Raw genomic sequence first — 11,021 nt, forward strand, 5'->3', positions numbered from 1 at the left:
ACTTTGTCTTCATTAGCGGTCAAATAAAGCCTCAGCTACGCCCAACCTCGTTCCAAGGGCTTTTTCCTCAGCCTCGTACCCAGGCCTGTTCGCGCGATCCGAGTGACCAGAGGAGGCTTGGAACCGAGCGCGATAGGCGAATTTTCCCGACAAGCTTGACAGGTGACGTCACATCCGCAATCGCCGAGGACGACTAGGAACGAGGCTGCTTTTTCCTTAGAAAATGGGAGGAGCGCCCTGTGGACGAGCCGGTTGAGCTACGCACAGTTTGTTTCCCAAAACCTAATTTTCCGACGAGCATCCTTGTCTATAATGTTCATATTAGTGTCTCCACGGGGAATCACCGATTACCTAACAAGCGGAGAAAAAACGTTAAGGACGAGGTTGCCCATTACTCTCCTGCTTCCTGGCTGCTTCCTTGGGCTACTGGAACTGCTAATATGCCGCCAGAAACTTTCTGAGGGATTGCGAACCTTTTACGTTTTCCTTTGCCCCTGTACGGCGTCCTTTAGGCCTTCTTGGTCGATGCATTTCGGTGACATAGCCGTATGCAGGCCACAAGCGCAGAAATTCCACACTGATGACCTGTCACTTCCCAGATCTGGATCGTGCTTCTGATTGTTTGGAACAAATTTTTCACACAGTAGGACCAGTCAAGAGAATTACCCAGATCTGGGTAGTGACGTTCATTAGTATGGAATTTCCCCGCTGTCTCCGCTCGTCACGGGGAAACCATGTGCCAGTGGTGGCGCCTCCAGACTGTAAAATCAGCCTTGCTTCTTTTGTTCGATATTTTAATTTATAGCTGATTAGATCCTTTATTAGGATCCAGTCCTTCTATTTTATAACACTGCTCCTTGCTTCCAAAATTGAATTCACAAAACGACGGCTGCTGTTTTCTGAGGCTTACGACGCTCTCTCAGACCACGTGATCCGAAACGCACAGTAAACGATCGAACTTTTTTCGCGCTGACCGAGAGCAAGAGAGAATACCTCCCTTGCCGAGAGGCCGGCACAGGCTCCCTGTGAGGGATTTAAGTGAGGGATAGACTACAAGTAGTCCTCATTTTCCCCCAAGGGTAGTAGAGCGAGCGAAACGCGAGCGCGCGTGAAAAATGGGGACTACTCGTAGTCTATGTGAGGGATAATCCACATCAGCGTATTTGAACTTCACCGGCGAAAAATGTCTGCGCATGCTCTACTAAAAATGGCACGTGATCTATTTCGCGCAATGTCATTGGCTCTGAGGCAAAAATGCCGATTGAGATGAAAAAAAAAATGGCTGTTTTTTTGACAGTGATAGCGTTGTGGTTTTCTTGCCATAGTAAGAGATCAAAAAACATTTTGGTGAAAGTTTTGAGTGGAATGTTTTCTCTAGAAAATGTAGCGCCTTGGAAACGGCGGACAAACCCAGTGGTGGGTATTTGTCGGAGATATTGGCTTTGCAATCGCCGGCATGGGTGCGAAAGGCATGCCAAAAAGGTGGGTAATTTTGACTTTCTATGCTTACTGTTAGTTTCGTGCACATCGGTACAACAGGAAATTGTAAAGAAGTGAAAGAAAAATTATTGGGCTTTGTTATGTATATAAATTAGCTTGTACCGCTGTGCACGGAAGCGGCAGTTGTGTTAAACGTGTGGACCGTTTTCGTACCAAATATCGACTTGCATCTTTGAAGTTCAGGGACCCTCTGGAAGTCTAGTTCAGTGTATCCTCAAACATTCGAATTTTTATTTATTAAGCTTCGCTGGCATTTTATGCTCAGGTTAAAGTTTCTCGCCCCACAGTCCAACACAAGAGAAAATTGAAAGGTACAGCTGGTGGAGGGCCGTTTGAGCAACAGAATAATAATCATTATAATTATAATTAATAGGAAGACCGCTAAATCTAAATCAGCGCGTTTTCTCTTTAGAATGTGTGTCAAATGGGACACGATTTTGATCGATCGAAAGTGAAAAAAATAGTATTTTCCCTAGGGACCGTACATGCATTATGCGTGCACAAAGTTGTTTTTTTAAGTGAGAACAAAAATGGCCCTATCATGTTTGGCACCTTATATTACAATTTAAACTATTTCCTGAACGTTTGCTGGAAGTTATTCTGTACTTGTACTTAGACATCTTTTTTAATCAGCCATGGCATTAATGTTTTCAGGTGGATTGTTCCATAATAATTTGCCCCTCTGTATTTCACTTAGAATTCTTTGGATGTTAATCTATGTATACGTGTATGTTGTGCACAGTTAATTTTGTATCTCAGCATAAATATTATTTTTTCTTTTATTTTTAGCATACATTGCCATACACAAAAAGAACAGAAAATTATAAATTAACTGCAATAATGACAGCCCTGAAAAGGGATGGTTATATCTCTGTAGAGCAATCCTTGGAGTTATTATTATTTTACACCAGCATACTTGCCCTCTTTGGGTCACAGAAGATTGCTAGCATTGGGGGTTTACCTGTACTATGTATTTATTAATTGTGATTGAGTACTTTTAAGTTTTATGATATGTATACGCATAATCAGTTCTTGTTTTGCCAAAAAATGCTTTCCAAAATATGGGTTTTCTTATTTACGATGTCAGCTAGAGCCAAAAATTGGCACATCATGCTGGTTAGTTTCAGCCGGTGAGAAATTTGGTACATCAAGTACAAACTTGTCCAGTTTTCAATTCCAAACCTTTGTCAAATTCATGGTTACATGACTGATGCATGCACAGCAAAACATTAATTTTTGACATTGTTTCATTTTCTTCAACAAAAGACCAATTTACATAACTTAAAAAAAGGGTAAGAAAATACATGTAACTTAAAAATAATATACATTTCCTTTCTTTAAGTTCCATCATGAGGTCACATAGTATTACATCTTTCTTATTGTTGAGTGTTGGATTTTCTTTTGCGCATGTATCAAATTCATCCATGAATTGGCTCACGGGAGGCAAAGTCTATGATCGATAAGAGTGCAGTCAGACCCTTCAAAAGTATTATTGTACACTGTAGCCAGTTTCAAATAGTAAGTTGTTCGTAATTAAATTTTTATACCATCTGGAATAAGATAAAAAGAACTGCTGGTAAATGAAGTTATAAGCACCACTTTATGAACAGCTCATTATTACAGACAGTTTTCTTTGTCCAGAGAGAACCCAAACAGTGTATTAGCTAAGAAATAATAATTTAGATGTACATGTAGTAACACTGTATTAGCTTATAAGATAGTTATCTTGAGGTGTAACTGTCGCATCCGACTCGCCTGACAAGCAAGCATTTGACACTGGCAATGTTAACGATCTCTGATTCAAATCCCTTGTAAAACGAATCATAAAGAAACAGGAACACAGGTTCTTACATCTTATGTTATTAGCTACTACAGCATAAATGCAACTTAGAATTATTCCATAATACAGCATTTGAGTTCACTGTGTCCAGTCTTTGGGCCGTAGTAAAAGGGGACTGCTCTACAATGTACACTGTAGCTGTAAGCAAAGTACCAAGCTTTTTGAGAAAAATCCACTTTTCAGCATAAAACAACCAAATCTGGCTATTTAATGCAAAATCAGGTGAAAAAGTCAGCAAAAGGCGATTTGTAGGTTTTTTGATTAAGGGATAGGTAGCATGATGGTCATGGACCGCTTGCATGTGTATATCCAATAGTGTTTATTTAGTGTGCAATATCAGGGCTGTCAAAAAGTTTTTAAGTAGCAGGCTCATAATAAAATAATAGTAGGCGGCTTTGGAACTTGCACCAAAGGATTTTGTTAGAGTCTCAGTAATGTCCCAGACCTTCCATGACATTGCACCGTTCTAATGTTTCACAGATCTAATTACTGTTTAAATATGCATTCAATGTGATTCAAACCTGGGAAAAACCTTACAGGAGTTTAAAGTTTGGAGTAAACTTTTAGTCTTCATGAAATTTTAGTTGGATCATGTTGATGAATGCAGTTGTGTAGGATATGCAGTTTCCTGTTATGATCTTCTGTCAGAATTATGAGAGAACTCTCAAATACAGATCTCATTCAAACATTATAGTTTCATTGTAATTATCATTTGTTTCTTTTCCTATAAACTTCTCATCAGGTCTACATTTTGCATGAATTTAATGTTACAGTGAAGTATTTTTCACTTTGTTTTTTTTATATGAAGTTGAGTTTCTTCTTAGTTGTTGGCTAAGGCAGTGTTGAAGTAGTGACATGCTAACATACTTTATTGTTCATTTCTCTTCAGAAAAGATTGATTGATCCTGAATCAAACAAAGTGCAGCTTCACAAACAAGATTTTTGAAGAACAAATGTGTATTCAAGCAAAGTATATGTCCCTGACAGTGTCAATAAAATTTATTAATGGAAAGATCTGGGTTTTTACTCCTTTGTAGCACTTTTGACTACTCATCACTTTTCTAACCTATATAGTAAAAAGATCATGTAGTATAATCAGTATTTTTTCCAACTAACATATTTGCAATCAAAGTTCTCTTCTTTTATATATAGTATTGCCCTAATTTTAAAAATTTCATTATCTTATTCAGATCAAGCACAGTAACCATTGAAAAGAAAAAAAGAAAAAAAAAACCTGCTCGGTCATAGACGGCTTTAAAGTTTTGATATTAAAATATCGATGAAAAGAACATGAATGCAGACACTACAGTTCATTTAGCTCATGTTCAAGCTTTTTTTATAAATTAGAAAGTCTAGCTTGCTGGAGAAGACATAATTTTGCTTTATCTTTTCGGTAAAAAAAGTAATAAAATAACTTCCAGGTGTCTAAGCAATTTCAAAGGACCCATAGTGTCTTATTTCTCTGCTGCATAGAGCTGTGAACAAAGGCCGTTCTTTCTAGTGACCCGGCTTTCATCTAAAATATTGTTGTCCTTCGTGATCGTGAAGAGTGCAAAGTTGAATCCGGTAAACCGGCCAAAACGTGAGCATCGCAGGGAACGAATCCCATAGGAATAGGTGAAAAAGGATAATAAAAAGTCTAGGCTATTCTAAAAATATCCGTATATGCATTTGCAACTCATATTAAGCCGCAATTTCACTTCTTTCCACTGGAATAAACAAACGATGAATGTATTGCCGCCATTTTGAATTTGGCAATGTCACGCGGTCGCGCGTCGACCAATCAGACAATTTTCGCCGGTGAAGTATTTGAACAACCTACTGCAGTCGGGCACGCGCATTCGATCGGACGCTGTTGCTAAGTTACGCGGTTTGTGAGAAAGTCATGGCTTCCCGGCTTGTTGTTTGTCTTGTTTTTGTTAAGAGATTCTACGACTGGAACGGTTTTCAATCGGGAAATGGCCTTTGATGTTTCAAATAAGGACTTTCCGAGGACTCCGGGGAGAGGAGCAATATCGAAGACATGGCAAAAGTCGAAATTTGAAAAACAACGCGAAGAAGAAGTGATTCGCAATGCCCACGAAAGAGGATATTTGAAGGCTCCAACTGTTAGTGGTATTTGGGACAGCATAGGTGAAAAATGCGATCTTGGAGAAATCAGCTACCTAAATATGAGTGGGATATGTCTTCATACCGTGAAAACGATTGACTTATGTACAAGACTTCGAATCTGCGTGCTACATTCCAACTACATTTCGACGTTTGATTCCCTCGCTTGTTGTCGCGAGCTTGTTTACATGGATTTGCACAATAACCAGGTGAGTTTGAAAATGTGATTTAATGTTGTGAGTTAAGTTAAAAAAATAACTTTTCCTATTAAACTCTCTAAAATACTGCATTAAAAAGCTGATGAAACGTTGCTATCTATGTGATGCTGGCATTTCCTGATCTTGTGTCGGATTAAAATTGGTTAAATAATTAACACAGCACCGTTAATTTGTAATGAAATGGTTCGATTTTCAATACCGGCTGTAAACGTACGGAAGCATGCTTGGGTATATATATATATTTTTTATTCAAAGGACAAATGTACCAAATCTGCAGCTGCAAGTGTCGTGTTGGGGATAAGCCGGGACCTACCGCATTGGTCTCAGAAACTTTTGAGCAGATTCAAAAGCTCAGAAACTTCTTGAAAACTTACATTTATTTGTGTGTTTCTTTGCTCTCATCGTAGGAAAATATTGATGACAACTGATGTGCTAACAGTGCTATTTATTTGCTAGATTGCCAAAGTGCCTGGTCACAAGTTTTGGGCATCTCTTTCTGAACTCAAAGTTGTATTTCTTCATGACAACAGCATTTCAAAGCTTGATAATGTACATTACATGGTAGCATCCCCAAGTATCTCTATTCTGACACTGTATGACACTCCGCTTAGTCTAAAACCCAACTACAGGCATCACCTGGTGAACAGTCTGTGGTCATTGAAATCTCTTGATAACATTGTCATCTCTGATGAAGAAATAATCGAGGATTCATCATTTGGTGGTTCCTTCTCAGCTTTGCAGCCAAGTTTTTTTATCAAGTCATCATGTTCTCTAACAAAGGTAAGGTGATTTAAATTTTGTTAGTCTCTTCTCGTTGGTGGTCTCTTATAGCCTGTTTCCCATATCCCACCAACCCCGGGGGGGGGGGGGAATACTCCCATACATTACCTATACGGGTATGTGCCGCCCAACGGGGTCATGATTTTGAAGCTCCTGATGTAGAATGGGGTATCCATTTCAGAGGCGTTTTCTAGAACGGGGTATAAAAAATTGTGGATCACGGCTTTATCTTCTGCTTAAAATTGTTGCTGATTATGAAGAAGCATTTATTTGATGTATAAGTCGAACAAATAAAGAAATATCTTTTTAAAAAAACAGGGCTATTTCAATTTACAAACTTTCTAGAATGGAGTATAAAAAATTGGCCCAGTTCTAGACCGGGGTATCAGTTTTAGGGCGAATTCTAGAACGGGGTATAAAAAATCGGCCCATTTCTAGAACAGGGTATCAATTTTAGGGGAAATTTTTTTTTAGAACAGGGTGCCAATTTGGAGTCCCGGGCGGCACATACCCACCCAAAAAATACCCAAGTGCCCTCCCCCCCCCCCCCCCCGGGCCACCAACCTAACTGCAAAATAACCGCCAGTATTGCCTGGGATACCATTCCAATATGAGCAAAGAAGACACTGGCAACATTGGTTTTGCTACTTTGGTTGATTTACTTTGCCAAGATTGCAACTCCACGATATCTGGTGGTATTAAGAACACCCTGTGATGACTCTTGTTGCTGCTGGTGTGATGTTAGATTGGTATCCTTATCTGTCAGAAAAGTTTAGCGGGCAGTGCTGGAAGCTAATTGCTGCAGGTAGGCTTTTGTACAGTTGGTGCCAAAGGTGTGTAGTTGTCTTCGAGAGAATTGAATTTGTACTCATTATTAACATTATTTGTATTTATACATCCTGGATAAAGGCTTTTTTCGAGAGGCACTTTACAAAGAAAAAAAACTAAAACCAGGCCAAAAAACACAAAACAAAAACAAACAAACCAACAAGAAAGAATATTGTATTTACTGTACTTGTTGAGGGTGACTGTAAAAGTTAATGTGGCTAACTCTAACTGTGGTTCTTGTTTAGGAAAACACATATGAAGAAGCCTGGAGAGAGGTTAACAGGCTTATAGCTGTAGTGAATGGTATCCAGGCTAAGTACTGTCCTGTTCTGATAATCCAGCGTTGTATCAGAGGATATTTGGCAAGAACAAGATTTAAATTTATCCAGGATTTGAGATTGTGGTAAGAGCTGTTAACCGGTGCAAGTTTTTTGCTTTCAAGTTGTGATAACCATGAAATTTCTGAAATAATCTGTCCAAGCGAAGAAACTAAAATTAACTATGAACATAAATGTAAGATGAAAACACTACAAGCACTATGGTTCAATCAGATTCAGCATGCCCCCATAAATTTTGTTCATGAATTCATTTGATTGTCTTAAAAATTGTACTTTTTATTTCATCATGGGACTCAGAAACTCGAGATAATCATTTTGGTAGCTGTGGTGGTCATTTCCTTCCAACTTTTTTGTGTTTCAATGGTTAGGGTATCCAGATACATGTAAATTCGATTCATCAAGAAGCATTTGAAGTAGAAAAAGTTATTCTGCCTAGGAGGAAAGCTCAGTGTTGAAGCACAACTAATTTGAAGCAAAGGATATTATTCATGGATTGACTGGGTACAAATGTTGGCCTGAACACCTCAGGGGGTGGGGGGAGGGGGTAGCCTGGCCATGAACCAGGTTTTTTAATTTTATTTTATTCTATTAGCTTTGCCAGAAAAAAACAAACAAACAAACAAACAGAAAGAACGTTGGCAGGGACACTGCAACAGCTGTGGCCAATTACAGCGGGCCCGGATGCTAATAAAAAAAAAATTAAAAAACAAGAAATATTAAAAAACACAGCGATACAAGAAAAACTACAACTACAGGTTGGGTGTGACTTGGCTGGCAAAGCAAAAAAGAGGCAGAAGCTGCAGAGCTGAGTACCCCAGCCACTACTAAAAGTTAGAGAATGGCCTTGCTTCCCATGTTAGAGCCTTCAGGGCAGTCATGGGATGGCTCTCACTCAGTAATAATGGCACGCCTGTACAAATCAATTATATTACAAATCTAGGGTACCACCCTCTTCCTTGCATAGTATTGGCTGGTAATTGTCCGTACTTTTTTGTCATTTATTTCTTGACAGGGCTGCAGTATCTATCCAGCGGTTCTATCGTCATTACAAAGGTTTCACTGAGGGGGGTACCCTGCCACCTCCCACGTCCCCAGCTCCCAGCCGCTCCTCCACGGCCCTGACTCGTTTTGATTACGAGGCTTATTTGCATGGCGCGAAACCAGCGTATCCCAGTAGCCCTCGAGGTTCCTCGGGAAAAGTTTTAAGAAGAACCAGGAGTCGAAACGTGTCAATCACGGTGGAACCAATCAGTAGCATTGTTGAGGAAGGTAATGGAAGAACTGAGAGCAGGGTGACTACATCTCCTGTGGGGGATATCGAGCCGACAAGAAAGGAAAGTTTTCCTGTTAGAATCACCACAAGAATTACGTTGAACCTGAAGAGGCTGGAAACGAGTACTTCTGACATCATCAGGGCGCAAGAGGAGGCCGTGAGCGTTCAGAGGAACCTGGGTTTAGTTGGTATAAGATCTAAGAAAAGTATGAGTGAAAGCCGTGAGTCAATGCGGATTAAATTGGCTACAAGGAATAGAATCAGGGCGAAGAGCAGAGAACTGAAAAAAGAGGAGGAGAGAATAGGAAACAAGGATAGAAAACAGAAGAAAAGGGAGCGTATTGGAAAGTACTATGCTGTGAATGTGTTTTTGGGGCGGGTTGTTGATACGCATCCCCGCACCGATAGCCAACCGATTGAGACCGAACGAGATCCGAAAAGGCTCCGGTTCAGGTTATCGGGATTTCGTCCTCCGATTCAGAAAGTAGATCCTTTACGCGAACTGCTGATTTCGAGGCAAGAAGCGGGAAAGGATGTAAGAGAAGCCGCGAGGGAAATAGAAAAGAAAGCCGCGGAGGAGCCCAGAAAAGTTGCCGTCAAGAGACATACGGTTACTACGGACCAGAGGTTGTTTATCCGTACTCATGGCACAATGGGATTGGCGTGTTTACGGGCTGTACAGCATGCGTACAGAGAAAGAGAACGCGCTGATGCAGTGTCTTCCAAGGCTAACACCGTGGCGCAGCTCAGGGAAGACAGAGAACAAGCTAAAGAACGTGTTAAGGTTTTTAAACAGGAATACAAGGAAGCGTCGCTAAGAAGAAGGGTTCGGGATGGTGTAAGAACTGCTGAAGCATTAAAGGAACGACAAGCTAAGGAAGTTATTGAACACGAGCGGCTCTCAACCGCCAGAGCTGTCACGGCAGAGCAGGCGAAATCTCGACGTGCAGAGCTTGCCTTTATAACAGACTTCAACTGCCAGCATACGTCTATTTCTAATGCGCTGCAGCGTCATGACAGAGTCTCACACAGAGACGAGCGGGCTCAAGAAATTGAAGACTTTGTCCGAAAAGAAAAGGAAGTCACCGAAGACCAACAAGTTTTGGTGCGCCGCTACATGGAACACAGGCAGCTACTGCGTCAGGCGGAAACCGCCATGGCGCGCGCTGATCTGGACTCGCATTTGACACGCGAAGCCAATCAGCGCAAAGCGGCGGCAAAAGAACGCGTTGCGCAGATAAAAGCGCGAAATCGGGAGACAGTCGAGTACTTCTCTCCACCGTTGACGCATGCACCAGCTAAGCTTCCTCCACTGGCTGTTGTTTCTCCAGAGCAAATGGACGTATGGAATGATTTGGAGAAATTTGATTGGACGCCTGCAAGACACGATCGTTCGTATTCTGAGCCTTACAATAGAGTGATGTCGTCAAGGAGACAGCGCATGTATTCTTTGGAGCCTACATTTGGGGTCGCTTAATCAAAAAGAAATACTTCTTCATTTCAGAAATGTTCAAGGGTATTCTGTTGCGTAACTTTCATAAAACAAAGAAAGATGTTTAATCCTCTCGAACCTTGTTCGCTAAACCAGAGCTACATTTTTACAGTGTGTCAAGTTGAAAATTTGCGAGTTTCAAATGAAGAAGTGCACATTTTGTTAAGTAAAATTATTGAAATAAGCAAATTCGTAAGGGAAAGAAACGTCTTTTCAAATTGCTGAAGCCCGATACGGTTCATTGAAAACTAATGAGATGTTGTAAAAGTGAATTATGTTCTGACGTTCTGTTTTCTTTCTTCCACCAAATAGGTTGGTAATAATGATGAATTGTCTTAAGAGACCTAATTTAACCTAAAAATCTATTTGAAATTTCATATTACTGGGTTATTAATTTATGCTTTACAGTAGATTCTATTGTAATATATTTCAAAAAGTTCACCTAGTCAAGAGTTCGTTCTATTTGATTGTATATGAAAAAGAATAAGTATGAAAAATATGTATGTGGCTGAATGGCCATTTTGGGCAGGGTTTCTACAGAGACTGGGTCGGCATTGTGTCGAACTTCATTATTGGATTGTTTCTGGATTACGACTACGCGAACGAGGTTTTGTAGCCTGCAAAAACACAAATGCATAATTTT

At 40.3% G+C, this 11,021-nt stretch overlaps 1 protein-coding gene across 1 annotated transcript; it reads left to right on the top strand.

The window, feature by feature from the left end:
- Positions 1–5,195: 5,195 nt before the first annotated feature.
- Positions 5,196–10,551, top strand: LOC140937514 (uncharacterized). Its single transcript, XM_073387075.1, has 4 exons — positions 5,196–5,658; positions 6,124–6,447; positions 7,521–7,678; positions 8,626–10,551. Exons 1-4 carry the CDS (start codon positions 5,299–5,301, stop codon positions 10,361–10,363), a joined length of 2,580 nt encoding a protein of 859 aa, XP_073243176.1. The 5' UTR covers positions 5,196–5,298; the 3' UTR covers positions 10,364–10,551.
- The last annotated feature ends 470 nt before the right edge of the window (positions 10,552–11,021 follow it).

This window comes from Porites lutea, chromosome 5, assembly GCF_958299795.1.
Source record: "Porites lutea chromosome 5, jaPorLute2.1, whole genome shotgun sequence".
In the NCBI taxonomy this organism is placed as follows: domain Eukaryota; kingdom Metazoa; phylum Cnidaria; class Anthozoa; order Scleractinia; family Poritidae; genus Porites; species Porites lutea.